Consider the following 21,071-nt stretch of genomic DNA (forward strand, 5'->3'; position numbering starts at 1 on the left):
AATGCCTCTATCTTTAAGATAAATGAAGGTGTTTTCTGGAATTATGTATTTTAAAATTAGAGACTGCAAAATAATTGTATTATCACTAGAAAAAAATGAGTGGATTTAGATAAGTTTGAATGAAAAATGTCAGAATACTTTGGAAGATTAAATGAAATATAGTGCAAATGTCACGTTTTGTCCAATCATCAGTCGAAGGCTTTTAATTTAAAGGACATAAAACTAATCGAACAAGCAGGAAATATTATTGAATAAGTGGAAACCAGAGAAGGTTTTTTTGGTGGAAAATTATTCAAAACAATATTAAAATGTCGTCGTTTAATTCAGATGACTAACTGATTAATCGGCTTAGTTGCAGCTGTAGTTATACTTTGAATTGTTGAGCAGCGGCTCCTCGTACTTGCGCAAACGTGTCTACAGAATTAGAGCAGATACAGGCCTACTCCGTGATGAATCTCACTGTCAAAGACAAATTCGAAATAAATCTCTCGGCATGGACTTCCAGCGTGTGTCGCACTCTGATAATTTCCACAATATCCTCTGCAGCCCCCGGGGGCAGATTTTTTCTGCTGTTATTTCTCTCTCCATCTTCCCCTGTTTGTTTCTATCCCTGTAAAATGCTGGTTGCTTTGCTGAAATACTGCAGTGCTTTATCTGCCCTCTTTTTCCTCCCTTTAGTCCCCCTCCTACGCCTTTTTCTTCCCCTCTCTCTCCCCTGGATGGGTTGGGTGTACTACCCCCCCCCAAACCACCACCACCACGTCCTCTTTTAGTTGTTGTTGTTGTTGAAGATGGTGGTGGGGGGGGGTGATGCTGGGTGGACGGGTGAGACGGAGAGGGGAGGCGGTGGTAGCAGAAGCAGCCGGGACCCAATGACGTGGGTGCGACATGTAACCGTGGCGCAGGAGAGGAAATCAATACATGAAAGGATGAGGAGCACTGGGGTGGATTACCGTCTGGGGCCCTGGCTACTGGAGGGATGGAGGGAGATGGAGGGGGGGTGGGGGGGTGTAGATGAGGCCTGGGGGGGTTAGAGAGTGTGTGTATATTTGAGGGGGGGGGGGCGAGAGGCCAGATTGTCCAGTCCCCTCTCTCCTGCATCCCCTCCCCTGACCAAGCGCTGTTTGAATCTTGACCCCTCCCATCAACCCTCCCTCGGCTTCTAAACACTGCTCAGCGCCGGCAGCCTGCCATAGGTGAACCTGTGACTACACACACACACACACACACACACAGATGCAATGGACTCTATAATGTGGAGTGAATACTGTGAGCTGATAACCCTACACTATCTGTATGGGGAATAATCGCCTGATATTACCAGTGTAAATTAAAGAGCCCTGGATAGATTGTGTGTGTGTGTGTGTGTGTGTGTTTGCGTGTGTGTCTCTGTGTGTGTGTGTGTGTGTGTGTGTGTGTGTGTGTGTGTGTGTGTGTGTGTGTGTGTGTGTGTGTGTGTGTGTGTGTGTGCGTTTATGTGACTATGCGGCCCTAGGTTTGCCGGCATGTAAGTCTTCAGCAGCAAAACCCAGATAATAAATATCTATAATAAATATCATTATTATTGGGCCAATCTCCCCCAATAACGGGCGGCTCGGTGAAAGATGGCACGAGGGACTGAGCTGGATATTGGCAATATATCAGCATTGATTATTGAGAGTGCTGACAGAGAGAGGGAGGCAAAGTTAATAAAAACTAATAAAAAAGACAAGGAATACAGAGAGAACAAGGGCTTTAGCTGGATCAGCCGCTAAAGGGAGAGACGTGAAGGTGCAGGGAGGGAGAGAAAGGAGATAGCGCTGTTCAGTTGGAGCGCGTCTTGTTGCATTTCTGTCTAAACATGTGTATCTGTGTGTGTGAGCGTGTTTCTAAATTTAAGTTTTATCACCCTCGCTGTGCATGTGGGACTTTTTCTGTGTGTGTGACTGTGAAACACACTCACCTCTTCCTCCCCTGCATGTGTGTCTTCTTGGATTGATTGAATCTGGGTTGGATTTGAACTCTGTGGTTGGGATCCAAAGCCTGCACAACCTCGCCATTGGCACTGAGCAAGAGGCACAAACAATACCCACACACACACACACACACACACACACACAAACTGGCAAAGACACCAACAAACAAACAAACCTCAAAACATCCCATGCATCATATCCATATTATCTTGACAAATCTATACATCATGTCAGAGCATGGCTTTATGTGAATATTGCATTTTGCTGTGTTATTGGTGTGTGTGTGTGTGTGTGTGTGTGTGTGTGTAGGTGTGTGTGAGGAGGATATGAAGGGAGTGCGTTGGCGCTGGGTGCTGCTGGTTTGAGACGGGACGGGGCGACAGTGAGAGAGCGTTGTCCATTCTAATGGGGCCTTGTTAGGCCGCTGACAGAGGCAGTAACGCAACTGTTGGCTGCTATTGATTCCCGACCGACGGCGTTATTGATGAGTGAGAATTTAATTCAACCGGCTCGTTTGTCAACATGACATCACCATTTAACTACGACCATGACATGGATGCGAACACCCGCGGATGAGCCGGGTCACGCAGACACACACACACACACACAGAGAAAAACAACCATTTCCACAGAGGCAGAATAACACTTCCAATCCTGCAGCTTGTTTTGCATCAATTACAAAAAGATAATTGTGTTCAATATTCAAACAATGTTTTCTTAACCGTTCAAATCGACCATTCAAAGAGAAAAACAGGCAATTACCAGGAGTGCATTAAGCTATATGACTAATGCATTGTCCTTGCTATGACTAATGTATAGCCTAAGGTTACTTCTGGCTCTTTCTGATTGGATAAATATTTCATACCACATCCTGACCTCCAGCACATGACATGGAAAACATGTTGTGGAGGAGAATTGAACAAATTGCTTACTATGAATAACTGTGTTTCTAACTAGAGAGGAAAAGCAGGTAACCAAACCATCTCCAGCAAATAAGGATTTTATTACAAACGGGCTAAACTTTTAAATTAAAGCTTAAATATTGTCTCATCACGTCTAACCAACTCAGACAAATGTCAGCATAAAACTAATATAAAATATAGCAAATAAGGTGTTGGTAATTGTTCCCTTTGCCATATTTTATTATCTTTTATTAAGCAGTTACGTTTCATATGATTATTGCATTACTGGAAGAATTATAATAAAATATAAGTTAATTAACACGATTTTTCCAAATGTGCAAATTTGAACAGGTCCTATTCTCACAGTACGTGGTAATTGTTGCAGAATATATATAAACAGTGTGACATTACAACGTGATATATATGCTTTTTTATTTAAAATAGTAAATTGGAAAAGCAAACATAATGTAGAAAGTGCTACAAATGCAAATGTTAAAGGTGTATGTAATAAATACGAAAACAGTGTTGCTGTTCATAATAAAATACTCAGGCAGGCTCTCGAAATAAAGTCATGGTTTTATTATATTTCTGTGCTGATAAAAAGTGCATATTGCATCCCCATTATAAAATAATCATCCATAATGACTGGACTTCACTGCTGGCTTCCTTCATTACATCCATTACAGTATTTCTTCAAATATAGAGCTAAACGAGAGAAAGAGACCATTTTGGACGAGCATTTTTCAATAGAGCGGGGGTAAGATACAGCGTGGAAAACAATGGGACCAGCTATATATCTCTGTATGGATTGGGAGGCTTGATAGGGAGGGAGGTGGGCAATCAGGGCCGTGAGGGCCCTCGATGAGAGCGGTCCAGCAGGGGTTATTGGCTGGAGCGGCGCCCCAAGGGAGCTGTCTCTCCCTTTTTCTCTCCCTTTTTGGGCCCATGGGTCTCTCGGGGGTCCCTGGGGAGTGAAACTGTAGAGGCCGATTTGCTGCAGGGCCCCTATAGGCACCAAGCATGAAACACACCGGGGGGGTAGTCCGCTGAATTCAGGTGGTAGAACAGACAGACAGATGGACAGCCAAAGATGGGTGTCATCTCCAGGTATCACGGCTATTGGGTGTTTGACTGGTATGAGAGAGAAAGAGCCAGTCAGAGAAAGAAAAGGAGAGTTTGTTTCTCCCTTAAAAAGTTGTAAAATGTTGGATAATGATGTCCAAATATCGTCTGTGAATTCATCTGAAATTCTTTGATGGTGGAGTCTTTTTTTTTTGACGCGTGTGAATACCTAGTTTATAGTTTTCCTGATATTTTGTCTCTGCGGCCGTGTCAGACGGAAGAAAAAGAGGAGTTTGGTCAGAGGAGTGCGTGGAAGGACGAAGGGGTGGATGCTGTAGGTGTTAGCATCACTCCTCCTCCCCCTGCTCCTCACCTCCCCGTCCTCCTCTACCCCTCCAACACCATCTTATTTTCCCCTCTTTCAATCTCACACACCCTCCCTCCATCCCTCTCTTCCACAGACGCGCACAACCACACTACATTCTACAAGAAATAATTGCTTTTGTCTGGAAGGAGTGTAGGGAGGAGGGAAAGGGGGCGCGCATGGCTCCCTCTGTGGAGAGAAGGGGGTCTTTGAAGGACAACTAGTCACTTCTCCCTGCTCTCCTTCTTTCTCCTCTTCTCTCCTCATCTCCCTTTCCCTCATTCTCCTTCATTTGCTTCACCTTACTCCTCTCTGTTAGTTTTCTTCTTCTCCTTCATCCCGTCTTTCTCCTCCATCTTTCCCCTCTTCCTCTCTTTGTCCTCCTCTCGCTCCTTTCCTCTCCTCTCCCTCATTGGACCTGCGGATGTCATCTGTCATACGTGAAGCGGAGGGAGAAGGACAATAAAACCTGGTTGTCTACTACAGAGGATGACACATTTTTCATAATTAAGAACATGCCACTTTGGAGTGCGGCACAAATTTCTTGTCAATATGTCTGTGATGACAGAGAAAATGACAAGTCTGGTGATAATGGCAAAATCATTTATTTGATGTGCAATTTCCATTAAAACAGGGCCTAATCACACGCAGCATTAAGTGGTGAGGTATAAACAGTCCTGTGGGAGGGGGCTTTCAGGAGCAAGAGCTCACTCATTCCTATTGATTTGCTCGTATTGACTGCGATGTTTAAGGTATAGATTTTTCTATTTAAAAATCTATATCGACAATAATCTGGTGTGTAAGCGGCAGGCGTTGACGGATGCTGGTCTGTAATTGACAGCGTGTAACATGTGGAGGGAGAGGGCAGGAGGCGAGGAGAAGAGAGGCATGCTGGGGGAGGCCGGCATGCTGCCTGGGACGGAGGAAACAAAATACAGGACAGCAGGGGGGAGGCGAGGGAGGTGGTGGTCACCTCAATCATGGAGGGGCTCATCCCCTGACAGCTGGACTTATGCATTTGTGTTTTTATTGACATGCAAACATAACAGAAGTTCATGCACGTGGGGCCTCACCTCACCAACATGTACGTTCATGCTGCAAACAGCTTCATCGTCATCATCATTTATTCACAAGGTTTTTAAATAAAATACAAGTACAAGACATAATGGAGACATGTGAAATAGGACATAAGCTATAGGAAGCTTGAGAACAGGGCTCTGACAATAAACATAAACATTACATATCATTAATACATATTATTGAGAGAGTTCATGTATTATTCAGAAACATTACAACCCCAAAGTAACCAAAAACCCTAAAAACGAAACCACTCTGACCCTAAATGGTCTAAAATGCATCAGTCTAAACATTTGTTAAAGATAATACACACAGACACAGCTTCATATTTCCCAGAACAGCAGTGGTCGCTCTTGTCTTCCTCCATCTGAATAGCATAATGATGCTCAGGAGGGCTTATTAAAAGCAGCAGTGATGAGATAACTTAATTGTGTGCATGCTGGGTATACTAGCACCTATAGGTATCCATGGATTCTCGTATCGGGTCCTTATCCCTCCGAGGCAGGCCGCTATAGTAATGTACTGATCACCATTGGCATCATTATAGCCGGTATTATTAAGAGGGGGGTGGGGGGGTATCCAGAAATCAATACAGGATACCTTTTGCAGCGGTAGTGAAAACGAGGAAGATGGGGGGTGGGAGGACGTAGGTGGGAGGGAGGGAGGGAGGGATATGGGGATGGAGGGAGGGAGGTGCGGGGGTGGGGTGGTGATGTGTGAGTAGTAGCGGGTCCTCTCTCGCCTCAATGTTGCGGCCAGATCGCTACAATCCTGGAGGGAGCCGGGTCGAATGAGCTATTGGGGTTCCCATAATAACACCGGGGACAGACAGACAGACAAAAAGACACACAGACGGATGGACGGAGATAGGCAAGTGTTCCGATAAAACGCGACACCATAACCGGATTATACATCTGATTTCCGTTGGGGTATTTTTTTTAAAGCAATTTTTAGTTATTTATTTAACCGCTCTTATTTATTTATCTATCGATTGATTGCGTTTTAATTACTGCCTTGTGACAGAGAGCGAGGAGGAGGAGCGTCAGGGCCAAGTGCGCGTTGTGTTTCAGTGTGTGTGTGTGTGTGTGTGTGTGTGTGTGTGTGTGTGTGTGTGTGTGTGTGTGTGTGTTTAGCCTTTTTTGCCACACTTGTTTATTTATTTGTTGATGATAGCCTTTAATGAGGCTGTTTTGAATGTGCTCGCGACGCGATCCGCTGCTTTGCTTTCGCAGCGGCTGAATGTCTTCTATGTAGCCTTCATAAGAGAGAGGAGCTAGAGACCAAATACAATAGATCAAACCAAATACTACAGAAATCCAAATAAGACTTTCTAACTCTGCTGGCCTTTTACACTGTCTTGTTTCTATGTATGATTATTTATTGTGCCGTTTTTAAATTGCAGAATACCAAAGCTAAGCCCGGCCGGTGTGTGCTACAGGAGGCTAGCGACTGTTCTCATGCCTTTTCACACCTATATGAAACATTAGTGAGGAGTGAAAGGATAAAATAAGCTCTCTATGTTTACGGTTTCAAAGGTAACAGAGACGCAGGTGCATCAACGAGACACAGCCTTTTATTCTAAAGCCACAGCAATAGGCCTGTAATTGTAACACAACTTTTCCTGAACAAGTGATCTCCGCTCTATCCGTCTGTGTGTCAGTCTGGACTGTAAAGCTGAACTGCTGCACTCAAGGGGACCATCCTACATATATGTTCTATGCACATTTACACCAAAACTAATGCCGGCCACCAGTCGACATCCACACATGTAAATAAAAGGGCGCAGCTGGGCTAAATGTGTACACACCTAACGGCGAATGTTGTGAGCTCTCCATACCAAAAACCTCCCCAAAGCTGTGCACCAGAGAATCGGACGAAGACAACAGAGCTCCAGAAGAGGACAGAGCTGGTACTTCTGTCAGATTATTTGCATCAAAACAAGAAGGAAGATCATGTTTGTCCCCTTGCCGGTGCCGTTCGTGTTTCAGAGAACTGCTTCTGACCTCAACGCCTGGCGTCTCAAGTCCCCTCTGGCTCTCCGCTCCAACTCCGGTAAGACATTTTCCCCCTTCTTCTCCCCCGCTTACACATCCTCCATGTCGGTCAGACTTAGCCATGCAGACCCGCCCCGCCTCGTTCGGTGCGGATGCACTAGCAGAGGGGAAAGCAGTCGGTGCACACACCCACTTACACACACACTCCTCCGGCTCCCTTTGAAGGCTTAAACAGAGTCCTTTACACTTCAGAATCAAAGAAGCTTTCCCGAGCGCATCGGAGCGTCCAGCCTCATTGAAAATTAATTGCGTAAAATGTCCGTTTTAGCAGTCCATTCTGTTCAGCGATGCGCCACTGTTCCGCCCGTGTGTTGCTTAATTTCCACTCCGAGTATTTCCCATTTCTCCGAGTGTATTTCTGTCCTGTCTCCGTCCCCCATCCTTCCCCTCTCCTCCGCTGCCTGCGCCTGAGCCTCAGCCTCCGTCTCTCCCCAACTAGACTCTCGGCAGGCAGGGAATATTCATGCCAACTTATCGATCCTGGGGAGATCGATTCCTGGGCCGGTGGAAGAAGGGAGAGGGGGAGAGAGTAGGTGCACGGTGGAGTACGAACAAACGAGAGTATGGAGACAGAAACCACTATTTCCCCCTTTTTATTTCACAGTGTTTTGAAAATGGGGTTTAATCACATATAATATGTTTGTGTTCTGCTTTGTGGTTTCTGTGATGGATGCCTTTGCTCTGATTCCATGCTGGTTAAAGGGGACATGGTTTGTAAACACCACTGGAAATAGATTTCCCTTCTAGAGACTACATCTCCCTGTCCCACCGCAGCTCGGCTGCTGCACGGTTGAAAGCGGAGGAGCAGAGGGAGTGTGGAGGGAGTCAGGATGGGAGAAAGGGGGAGGGTGCCGGCTGGGGCGCCGTCTGCGTTTCATCTGCGCTGGAGCGGAATAAAAGGACGCATGGTGGGAGCAGCCAGGCTGGCTTCAGCGTGTCACTGACTGTCGTTGTGAGAGAGCTCCAGCTCAGTCCAGCTTCGACTGTTTGTCAGACAAGCAACAGCTGCTCAGCCTTTTCCCCCCCACTACATCTTTGGAGAGGGAAGGATGTCTCTAATGTGTTTTCTGTCCTGTTTGTGCAAAGGGCAGCAAAGTATGAGGGGAAAATGCCCTGAGGTCAATTGGATTATTCACTAATGCATATACATACAGTAACGTGCAGTGCGTAAATGTGTGCACCTTGTTCGATAGATGGACTCTTAAAGGGCCATGCATCCCCTCTAGTGAACTGCCCCCCCCCCCCCCCTTTCTATTTCCAGATCAGTTCAAGCCTATTTGATTTCAGAGATGCCAGCTTCACCCTTTACCCCACATACTCAGTCACCAGTGCACGGCATGTGACAATGAAGTGATAGGTGATAGAGGGGGAGAGGGACCTGTTAACTTCCATATCTCCAGAGATATACACACAGAAAAGAGGGGAGAGGGGTTGGAGGGTGGACGAGGGGACCAGGGAGGAGGAGTTTCAGCGCACTGCACGTTGAAAAATGGCGAATGTCAGAATGAGATAAAAAAAAATGTGGAAAGAGAGAACGGGAGAGAGGGAGAAGTGGGTGGAAGTAAGAGTAGATGACAGAGTGAAAAACGAGGCGGGAGAGGAAAACCCAGTTTGAGTTTGAGAGGTGAGAGTAAACCACGGATGAGCTATTATGTTGCAGCGTCCCGGGCCAGGGCCAGCATCTGAATAAACAGGCAAACTGATACGACGTGTACACAGGCTGCTGGATCCCTGAGATGCTGGGATAACAGTGATTCACAATGCTATGCTGATTTTATTCCCCTCTGATAACACAGTACACGGTGCTGTCCTTTTCAAACTCAGAGGGTTTGTCGCTAAACGGGTCCAGGGTCAGTTCAGCCTCTCATGACTGAAATCGGTCTGTCCTGTTGTTTCTTTAGGAATTATGCAGTGGCAAATACCAATGGGACGACAACAAATGGATGTTTTTACTCAAAGAAAGAGTTGTCACAGCACAAAAGTGCCATCAGGAACTTTTTCTCCAGCTTAGGCCTTGTGCCCTTGAGCTCTAAACACACACACCCACGTTTCCAGGGGAATTTTAGGACTTTTGATTTGTATTTAACTTGTGTCTTTGACTGGTGGTAGCTCTTTGACTTCCTGTGAGTCAGAGCTTTGTACGGGGTCAGAGGTCACAGCAGGAGGGTTTGATTTAGCCCCACCTGACCCTTCTCTGCCCCCTGTGTTTTCATTTCTTTCATGTTACAACAGGCCTCGAGCACTCATGCACAGCCCCTGTGGGGGCTCACTCACAGACATCGTCATGAAACAGGCGAAGCATCATATAGCATAAAAGCAGCATGTTCGGCCGTTTTCCACCTGGATAGTGAGCCGCTGTAACCCATCCAAGTTTTGTTCTATTTTTAATGGCATTGTGTCTGTGAAGGCCCAGGTCAATGCTGTGTGAACTACGTGTGTGTGTGTGTAGCAAAGTGGTTTGTGAAGCCATCAGCATTAACTGGTGTATGAAAGTTTAATGGGACATAGAGGAGAAACCACAGGTTCCCCACACAGTGCAGGGCTCGATATGATATGATTTGATATGATGGGACATCAAGGGGTCTGGAGACTGCTTCTTTCTCTCTGCTCTCACATACACTTACACAAACACCTAGATTCACTTCATCTCAGCTATGCACCTCATGTCACACACCATTAACCACCACCTGCTATCACATACTGCCTAACTCCCCCACACACACCACTCAGATTTGAGCCCCGCTTCATTTCAGGCAGAATAACAGTTATTGTTATTTACAATTCTCAGACCTGTTCCTGATCATAGGACCAATCACATTTTTTTCAATCCAACAAAATGTTCCCTTTTCATCCATTAGTCTCCCCGTCTCCAGCTCTGTGTGTCTGAGCTTTCTGGCTACTTCCGAGACATTTCTACATATTCACGAGGGCCCGGCACATGTCGTCCATGGCTGATGTTAGACTGTGCATGTGCCGACCCATTTGCTCTGTCTGAGCAAGAGAGAGTGCGTTACAGAGTGCGTCAGTGTGTGTGTGTGTGTGTGTGTGGGCACAAGCATGAGCACACGTGCAAACTAGTGTGTGTAGGTATAGATCGGTTTGTGGAGGGGAGCGTGCAAGTCGCAGTGTTAACATGATTGCAAATGACAAAATGTCAACCTGGGTTTGTTAGCAACATAATGGGGAATCAATAGACACGAGAAAGATGTCAATACTACATGCTTTATTGCATTAAGCTACCTCTCTGCTTCTCCGTAGCCCTCTCTCTCCTCTTCTTCTCCCTCTCCCTCCTGCTCTCTGTCACAACACAGTTCTCTGTCCCTGTGGTAGTAGAATTAGATTGCACTATATGAGGCAGCCACAGGGTCCTGAATGCGGCAGGCTGATGGCAGAATGCTTCTGGAGCTAATGGGCTATATGTGCGGCTATTTACGTATATTAAGCTCACGCACAGTAGATGTCCCCGGCTAAGTTTGACAACGTGATGGGGACAAAAGCAGCCTCATCAGTAACTACTTGTGTTTAAGGGACGCAGTAATACAATGAGACCAACAGCATCTGAACTCCTGCTCTTAGAGAATGATTAAAGATAATCATAGGGCATTACTCAAATCATCTGGCAGCAGAAAAAGGCTTATTTATGACAGCGTAGCATCATTTCTGAGCATGCAGTCACCTGCTGTTCTACTTAAGGTGACTTTGCTCTGTTTAAATTGAGACATTTGGGAATCAAACCTGGATTAATCCACATAAATCCAAAGGTGCAGTGATAACATTTGAGTTCCTTTTAATCCTATTAACTGTTTGCTTCTTTATGGATTTACACAGGTGTACATTCACACCATTAGGTTGTGTGTGTGTGTGTGTGTGTGTGTGTGTGTGTGTGTGTGTGTGTGTGTGTGTGTGTGTGTGTGTGTGTGTGTGTGTGTGTGTGTGTGTGTGTGTGTGTGTGTGTGTGTGTGTGTGTTGAGACTAATGTAGTATTAATGCTGATGAAGTCCCAAAGCTCATTAGCAACATTGAGTGGTGTTCAGTTTCTCCAAGGACGGACACACACACACAAATATATATATATAGTGCATCCTTGTTAACCATTAGTGTAATAATAAACACACACACACACACACATACCAATCAATGACCTTTACCCATATGCTTTTTAAATATGCATACTCTAACAAAGACAGCAGGAGGATCGTAGTCCTCTAAAGAGCTCGATGAGTAGCATTTACAGGCCGTCCATTATTCTTGAATGTGGTCGCTGCGCACTATATCATCTGATTGACACACACACGTATGCGGACCCGCGCGCCGACGAATAATTTTGTGCACTCGGTCGCTGTGTCCAGTGAAATACAGCCCAGCATTAGTCCTAATCAGGGGCCGGGTGAGCAGGCCACTTAATCAGAGCTATCACCTGGAGAACACACACACACACACACACACACACACACACACACACACACACACACACACACACACAGAGGGATAGAGTGTGTGTGCGTGGGCAGTTAATCAACACATCAGCAGGAATAAACACATACGAACCACCTGACTCCATTGTGGGAATTGATTTACACCTCTTTGCCTCTCTCTCCTCCAATGACATACAGATGGCGTACATAGGGAGGACTCAAGCATACTTGACCTCTACACAGGGGGCATCCTGTTGTACCCTTGAGTGTGTGTGTGTGTGTGTGTGTGTGTGTGTGTGTGTGTGTGTGTGTGTGTGTGTGTGTGTGTGTGTGTGTGTGTGTGTGTGTGTGTGTGACGCTCGGTCAGTGGTGGCCTGGTTGTGATCAGGATTGTAGTGGGTTTCGCAACATGCTGCCAATCACCCACATCAGACTAGGCAGTCAAAACAAGCTCTTGAGCTCCCGCTGACCACATTGAACTCCTGATTATCTGCTGTTTTTCTTCCTCTAAAGATCTCCTGATTTATTCAAACATGAGACTCCCTACATTCCTCTGGTCGGAGGGGCCAAAGCTGTATGCATTTTATTTTTTTGTCGCATATAGGGTCCGAGCAGTCTATCCGTGTTCTCGTAAACACACCAACAATGTGTTTTCTCCAGCCGCTGTCTTTTTGTTGTTGATTGCCGCGGGCTGTAACCTCTGCCACCCCGCTCATGTGCCAGTACATTTAGATAATAAAAAAGACCAATAAAATCCAGGGGTTTGATTGGGTGTCTCCCCTTAGCCCAGCAGAGCGGACGACTAAATCAGAGGTCCTTCTCTCCATTTCATTTAGCTGATAAGATTTATGGTAATGAAGGGGTCCTATTAACCTTTGGGGGTCCACGGCTGTCCTTCAGAGCGAGGGGTGGATGAGAGTGCTTAGCGATCGTGTTTTGAGGCGGAGGCAGCGAACACGATCGCTATAAGCAATGTCACTTCATCGCAAAAAGCACCCTCTGGAGTGCACACACACACACACACACACACACACACACACACACACACACACACACACACACACACACACACACACACACACACACACACACACACACACACAGTCACACACAACGGAGGCTCTCCAAACAGCAGCTTTGAGGGAGTTGAATGCATGTTTAATCCCCCTCCTCTCTTTCTCTTCTCTGCATTTTCCCTTTTCTTTATCCCCTCTATCCTTCCTGCTCGCCGCCCTTCTCTCGGCAGGAGTGCTCTGTTAAGAAATTAATCTGTTGTACTTCACCACCTCTTCTGCCTCTCATTTCCTTCTCTTGTTCGCTGGCTTTTTTTCAGAAGTGCAACTCTTTTTTTACATTATGTGTAAAAACAAATGCCAGAGGATAAACAAATGACATCTGATAGATTTTAAACTTAACAAACACTCTAAATGAACATCAAGTATTTTGATAGATCTCCATTTTCCACCCTTTCTACCTTCGTATATCCGTAACAAAAACACTGATGTTCTATAAATATTAGGGGGCAGTAATAGAGGGGGGATAACAGAGGGAGGCGTAAACCCCTCCTTCTCTTGTACAAGGGCTGCACCCCTCTGTCCCTTTGTCTGCTTGTAAAGGGGGCGAGGGGGGAGGCGCAGAGCAGGGGTGCCGGAGGAGTGACTAAGTGACCTCTCTCTCCCCTTTCTTTTGACGCTCCCATGTTCTGTCCATTTTGTCGTGTCCGTCCCTCTCCCTCCCTCCTCTTTCATCCTCTTTCGTTCCCCCTTTTTTCAGGCTGGTTAAGTCGCCATGGCTGTTGGCCTCATATGTCCTGTCCTCTCTCTCTTGCCCCCCCCCCCTCCCACCCCTCTTTCTCTCTCTACCCGCATCTTTCCAGAGCAGCAGCCTGGTTGCCAAAGTGTCTGTAGGACACATTAAGGCCCATAAAAGCCTTGTCTGCGGTCGCACTCTTAACCACCAGTCAGAGGTAGTGTACAAAAGTGACTTTAAATGAGTCTGTGATTACCCTGGAACATGGAGAGACACTGAAGTGGCCAAGAGAGTGTGAGACAAGGCCGGAGCGTCCAAGAGAGGCGGAGGAAGAGCTGCCCTTGGACGTTTCTTGAGTCTCTTAAGGAAAATTGAACAGAAACGAATATTTGTTTCTTCCACAGCTAAGAGCTAAAAAGGCTACCTGGAAGTGGAACAAGCGGTGAGAAGTTATAACCCGTCGCCCACCCCCTTCATCACAACCTGAATCTTTCCCCTCCGCACCCCGTCACCCCTCTTCATAATTGCCCACATGCTGCCTTGAGTGACAAGTGTAATCATCAGTCAAATTATGATGGGGGGGGGAGAAGGTGGAGACCAGGGGAGATGGAGGAGGAAGAGAGGAACAGCAGAAGGTGGTGGGGGGTGGGTGAAGGGGTTGAAAGGAAGTGCTTTGATCAGAGATAGAGAGGGGGTGAGCGGGGAAACAGACAGAGCTACATGGAAACCTGCTGTCCACACACCTGCTGCTTCAGAGATGGGCCACATCAGACCTCAGCGTACGAAAGAACATCACAGGGCTTTGTAACGGCGCTCTGTAACCACAGTTAATCAGAAGAATTGTCCCCACAATGCATTTTGATGTTGAACTTGGACTTTTCATTTGAAATCACCACAAGAGTCCTCTCCTGTCATTATGATTGCACAGCGCAGACGAGAACAATTAAATCCCCGGGTGTGGTACCAACACGCTCTTTGACTCTGTGTTATATTTGGATGGACTTTGTTAGCGAGAGCAGATGTTAGCTCTCCGGCCAGCTAACGAGGTTTACAGTAATTAGGAGTGCTGATAAAGCGCTTTGATTCCCCGGCTGTGGCGGCTCTCTCATTAGCGGCTAGCTAGCTAGTACTGCAGCAGGCGCTCCAGTCACATCCTATTAGGCGGCTCAATGTGCACTCTGAATTAGGAGCGGGAGATTAAGTAGAGATGAAAACTGTCTGCGTACACACACAAACACGCATGCACACACACAAATTAAAAAATGACTAGCAAAGTTCACACAGAATTGTTGTTATAATGAGGAAAGGAGAAGAAAATTCTTCCTTTTGGAACCAACATTTTAATAAGATACTAATTGGGGTTTTGCAGTGAACATGAAGAACTTGAAACTCATGCATGTGCCAAGGAAGGGTGCTAATGAGAATAAAAACACAGAGAGGGAAACAGCATTACATTTTTTACACATTTGGCAAGCTTTTCTGCTTGTGCTTAACTCTAACTGCCTCCTATTTCCTACAAATGAAAGCAAACTAAAAGACAACCTTGAAAATATTCCAGTTTCCCTCTTCTGTTCTTTCCTCTCTGTATTGGTCAATACTCTCTACACGATCCTCTCCGCTCACTCCTCTCCCGCTCTCTCATCGTCTTTTGTGTGATGGAGTGATTATTGAGGACGTGGCTCCTGTGTTTAACGCTGGTTGATGAAGTCTGCCTTTGTCTGTCTGTGCTAACCTGTCGCAACCGGGACACCGCTTATAGCAAAATCAATACACAGAGTAGGAGGGGGGGGGAGAGAGAGAGAGAGAGACAGAGAGAGACAGAGAGAGAGACAGAGAGAGAGAGGGACAGAGAGAGAGAGGGACAGAGAGAGAGAGAGAGAGACAGAGAGAGAGACAGAGAGAGAGACCTGGCAAGGGAGGTGGAGGAAAGACAGTAGAGGGAGGGATGCGTGTTTGAAGGCAGATGAAGGCGGTGAGGATAGAGCAGGAAGTGACTGAAAAGTAAGAAGAAGAGAATGGGAAATTTAGATACATGACTCCACCGCTGCTGTTGCTCTGTGTGTGTGTGTGTGTGTGTGTGTGTGTGTGTGTGTGTGTGTGTGTGTGTGTGTGTGTGTGTGTGTGTGTGTGTGTGTGTGTGTGTGTGTGTGTGTGTGTGTGTGTGTGTGTGTGTGCGTGTGTGTGTTTAAATCAGGGCATTTATATGTATGTGTTTGTCTTGCCTGTGCGTGGCCTTGACTGAGGGGCGGTTGTATCACTTGTGGTGTGTGTGATTGTTTAAGTGTGTGTACACCAGCAGCAGCAGGATGGGACGGTATCTGTGTGAGAGCTTCGCTTACTCCCTCTCTCCCAAAGTCAGCGTGAAGAGGAGAGGGGAGAGGATGCAGGAGCAGAGAAGGAGAGGGAGAAGGAGAGGTGTAAGGAGTGAGGAGGAGGAGGAGGAGGAGGAGGAGGAGTAGGAGTGGGGAGCAGTAGTGTGAGAGAGGCACAGCTGGGAAATGAGAAATGCAACCCCTCCCCGTGTACCACCACCTTACACTCACACACACACGATCCCCATCTCTTTATCCTCCCCTCAGGAAAGAAGAGGTGGAGGTGGAGGCGTGGGGGGGTGGAGGGGGTGAAGGGAAGGGAGAGGCAGGGGGGATAGGAAGAGATGGAGAAGGGGACAGATAGGGGCATTAAAATTCATGGCCTTTTTTTTATTTTCCCTGCTGAAAATCAATAGTGTTTACTATGAATGAGTGGAACAGTGGACAACAGTGGTGCCGGGGGGACAGAGGGAGACAGAGAGGAGGAGGAGGAGGAAGAGAGAGAAAGAGAGGGAGGTAAAGAGGAGGAGGGGTGACTTTATTGCGATAGGCAGAAGCACCAGAGGCCAAGGTTAAAGACCAGCAGCAGCAGAGAGACTGAGAGGGATGGAGGCACTGAGTAAATCCACTTGTCTTCTGAAGCAGACAGACTGCGCTGTAAATGCATATTTACTATTGGCCATCATAAGATTGTAATGTAAAGTAAATCATAACCTGCCCGACAGTAATGTCCCCCATGTAATATCATCCGTTCAACCTTCTTTTTTCTTTTTCTTACTTTCCATTCCTCATTCCTCGCTCCGGCTGCCTCTACCTCGCAAAAAAATGTGTGTGTGTGTGTGTTAATTGGCAGCCGGCAAACACCACTGACAAAGCCTCTCAACAAGCAAACAGCAGACTCACACACACACACACACACAAACTCCAGACCCGTTCACACTGAGTTGTTCTGCAACCCTGACCCTGTTTCCTGCTGCTGAAAGCATAGAAGTTCAGGATGACTTACCACTGTTTTGATTAAGCGCTGCCTGTGTGTCTCACGCCACTTGATCAAAGCACAGAAACACTATCTGTTTTTCTGCTTTTTACCGAATGTGGCCCCTACATGTTTCGTAGCAATCAGAACTTTTAAAACAGTTATGCCCTTTTACTGCGGGCAAAATGCTGACAGTAAATAGAAAACAAAGATTTAAGGGTGCTGAATGCTACTTCTAAAATACTGCAAAGTTTTCTCCCTTTTTTCTTTCTTAGATCAAAAGGCATTTTTGTTGTTGCTGTATTTCTTTCTTTACTACATGTATGGTATCAGATTCTCAGCATGAAGTGTCTTTAGGTTGTTTTGTGCATACGGTATGTACACTTGGCTATCTTGTGCAAGTGTGTGATCCTGCATTGCCGTGTGTGTGTGTGTGTGTGTGTGTGTGTGTGTGTGTGTGTGTGTGTGTGAGTGAGTGAGCTGGGCAGGGGGTGGTATATATTCAGGCAGCTCATGCATTATGGAGAGTGCAGGTGAGAGCGTCTAAATGTGAACTTCTGGTATGTGGAAGGTTCAGGGCCAATCTCACTGAAGCCTTTGGTATTAGCATAGCATCTCCATTTCAAATCGGCCTGTCAAAAGCCAGCAGCATGTTTTATTCAGCAACAGATATTGATCACATATTATGCATATATACCAAATCCATACAACATACCAAAACCAGAGCCTTTGAAATGTATATGATACTGCGTTGTGAATACGCCCCATGCTGAATTGTTATGTGCATAAACCTTGCAACCCTTTCCGGATGCTAAATATATTTAGAGTTCGTATGCAGCTGCAGTGTTTTGCAGAAATGATCAGAGTTTTGTTTACCGGTCAAAAGAGGCAGGCAAAGTGCATCTATTCAGCTGCTGTGTGTGTGTGTGTGTGTGTGTGTGTGTGTGTGTGTGTGTGTGTGTGTGTGTGTGTGTGTGTGTGTGTGTGTGTGTGTGTGTGTGTGTGTGTGTGTGTGTGTGTGTGTGTGTGTGTGTGTGTGTGTGTGTGTGTGTGTGGACAGTGCATCGTCTGCAGGGATGAGGAGAGTTTGCCGAGGTCAGAAAGGCACGACGGTTCTTTCCTGTGGGCTCGCGCTTGTGTGTTCATTACTCCGACGCTTCAAACGACCAAAGTGGGTGGTGTGTGCTAACTTCAATTTCTCAATCCACTTACAAAGCTTCTAGCTTCTTGGTTCGAAAATGACCTCCAAGCACCCATATACATTAACAGCCAACATTTCACTTTACCGGCTTCTCTTTGTCCATCAACATGTTTTTCCATCAATAGTTCTCCATGTGTTAAACCCGAGACCCTAGGCCATCTCTGCCTCTCTATAATGTGCTGGTTTTTACCATCACGCTGCATCGGGCCGCACTAAATCTCCCTGCTCTAAATGACTGGAGTGGATGAGAGTTCACAGTACATGGGGGTGGAGGACAATGCAGGCTCTGGCTGTGATGGAGCTTGCTTTTTCACCCAGAGGTGGCCCATTTGCCGAATGGGCCATGAGGAAGGTAAATGTCGGTCTGTTAGGGAACGGACATTTTTTTCCTCCGACTGCATGACTTTGCACCGAGGTTGAATTCAGTGTTTCATTAGCTATCTTTCTTGTACCACTTTTTTTCCAACCCCCCCCCCCCCCACCCCCCACCCCTCTCTCTGTACTCTGTTCCCTTAGCGACCGTTTCCAAGGTGCCCATTCCCAAGGGTTGGAGGAGGGGTCCGGTGATGTCATGCATGCGTAACTCCACACCTGTAATTCATGTCCTACTCTCCACTTCCTCTCTGTCTTTACATACTTTAAACGCTACTATTTTCCCCCCATGTTTCACCCCATTTTTGCGCACTTTCCACTTCGCTTTTGTTCCTCTTTTGATCGTTTTGTTCCAGTTTTTCGATTTAAACGTTTATGTTTTGGTTTGTACAGTGACGCTTATCTGTTCACTTGCCGTTAAAAGAGAGACAGTTGAGCCGCCCTCTGTCCACAGTGTACACGACTCTCCACATCTGCACCATGTTTAAAAGGTCATTTGTCAAACCTGACATTTTCTGCCCTTACCAAAGGTTTCCTCAATATCCAGCCCCGGCTCCCTCTTTCAGGGTTTATGTTTTTTCATCTGTTTGTTTGCTTTTGTATAAACCTTTTCCGACAATACGCTTCTCTTCCGTGTCAAAATATATCAATAGAGCGGGAGGCTGAGTTTTATCATTTCATATCGTTCAATAAATTAGGGAATGACAGATGCGGTCCCCCTGTGTGTGTGTGTGTGTGTGTGTGTGTGTGTGTGTGTGTGTGTGTGTGTGTGTGTGTGTGTGTGTGTGTGTGTGTGTGTGTGTGTGTGTGTGTGTGTGTGTGTGTGTGTGTGTGTGTGTGTGTGTGTGGTGTCTGGGTAATGGGGCCAAAGACTCCATGAAATGTAAGTTTCTACTGGAAGTATAGTGAGTGAGTACTTGCACACACACGCTCAATGGGGTCTGATTTGGAATGTGTGTGTGTGTGTGTGTGTGTGTGTGTGTGTCAGCAGGATGTTTTTACTCAGCACATGTTGTCACTCTCCTGTCCCCCACCCCCCCACCCCCTTGTACCTTTTGTTCCAACCCTATTCCACCATTTTGGTTTTTGTTCTCCGACAAAAAGAGGCCCCACAGCACGGCCCCCTACCTGAGCACCGGCTCCCTCCAGATACTTTTCAAAGCTTCCCCTCGGACACACACTCTCCCCCCTCCCTCTCATCTCAAACCCTCTCTTTCTCTCCTTTTTTTCCAATTAGCTTCATTGGCAGGTCTATAATAAGGAATTAGAATTAGAATTCCCAATGGAAGAGAAATGTAAATGCACATAACTACACTCAATATGTAAATGACATATGACAGCAGGAAAGAAAATCTGAAGCTTTCTCGTTTTGTTTTTACAGATATTTTAAAGTAAACACCGCCTTTTTCCTGGTCTGAACTTGTAGTGTTTTTGGAAACCTTTTAAAGTTTTATTTTGGTGAAGATCTTAGCTGTTGTGTCTACAGGCTGCAGAAGGTGGCAGGAGCGGTTGCTGTCTCTACAGATTACTCAGGAAAAGTCCATTTGTTTTGTGTATTTTGTAAAATTGTGTAATTTTTGTATATATTTTTGTATCTTGGATGTAATATTAAGCTGTTTTTGGCTCTTTTTGCTGTAACACATGAAAATATCCCCTCTGTGGGACATAAAGCTATTCTGATTCTGATTCAGACCGTAGTTTATATGACAGGAGCTTGACCAAAAAACCCATTTATCATATTCACGCGCCGGATTGGAATCAATATAATTGGTTTCAACATATTTGATATCTGTGCAACTCATTATTTGTTGAGTTGAGAAGGCTTTAAAAAAATACTTATTGGGCATAAAAAGTTGCTTTATATGGATTACAGCTCGCTGAATTAAGTATAATCAGAATCGTATCATGGCAGACTTTTAATATCGGGTCGGGATGAAGCCCCTTTTGATTTGACCCAGTCAGTTGTCTCTGGGTTGCCAGGTTTGTCCCCCTGTCTCAGCAGTCTGTGGTCACGGTGTGTTTTTACTTAATGTCTTTCTCAGCCTCCCCCTCTCTCTCTGCTTAGCGGTGCTGCGGTGATGGGAGGGCTCCGGTGGGCTTGTTGAATGAACTCTGTGGTTGTGCTGACAAATCAATGATAAAGAGTAATGACATCAACACCGTAATGTATCTCCTTGTGCTTTCATTGACTCTCCCTGTCTCCCCCCTTGACTCCCCCTCTTAGCGTTTATGCCACCTTGGGTCTTTGACTTCGCTTTGCACCATAAACTATGTTTCTTTCTCCTTATGTTTGGCGTTATTTGTATCTTTTATCTCCGTCGTTTGTTTCTCTCTATTGGTCCGTCTGTGCTCTAACTCCCTTCCTCTCTCCCTCCCTCCCCCTTTCGTTGTATTGATCCAGTCATAGTTTTCTCAGTCTTCACAGTACTGGGCCGCTCTAATCAATACAGATAATTGTCTGCTCTCTCTCGATGCCAAACATAGTCTCCCCTTCTCCCCTCTCCCTCCCTCTCGCTTTTTATCAATGAACCCCGGTCTTCCCTCACCCTCCTCACCCACCCCGCCCTCCCACCTTCAGACGGGGATTCCCCCTCCCCTAATCACGGGAGATAACCTGCTTTCTTTACCGATT

At 46.1% G+C, this 21,071-nt stretch overlaps 1 protein-coding gene across 1 annotated transcript in view; it reads left to right on the top strand.

Moving 5' to 3' along the window:
- The first annotated feature begins 7,312 nt into the window (after window positions 1-7,312).
- pou2f2b (POU class 2 homeobox 2b) overlaps window positions 7,313-21,071 on the top strand; it is a 41,804-nt gene continuing 28,045 nt past the window's right edge. The window contains exon 1 of the mRNA XM_063878295.1: window positions 7,313-7,412. Coding sequence (XP_063734365.1) covers window positions 7,313-7,412 — 100 coding nt within the window. The remainder of the gene's footprint in view (window positions 7,413-21,071) is intronic.

This window comes from Eleginops maclovinus, chromosome 3, assembly GCF_036324505.1.
Source record: "Eleginops maclovinus isolate JMC-PN-2008 ecotype Puerto Natales chromosome 3, JC_Emac_rtc_rv5, whole genome shotgun sequence".
Lineage (NCBI taxonomy): Eukaryota > Metazoa > Chordata > Actinopteri > Perciformes > Eleginopidae > Eleginops > Eleginops maclovinus.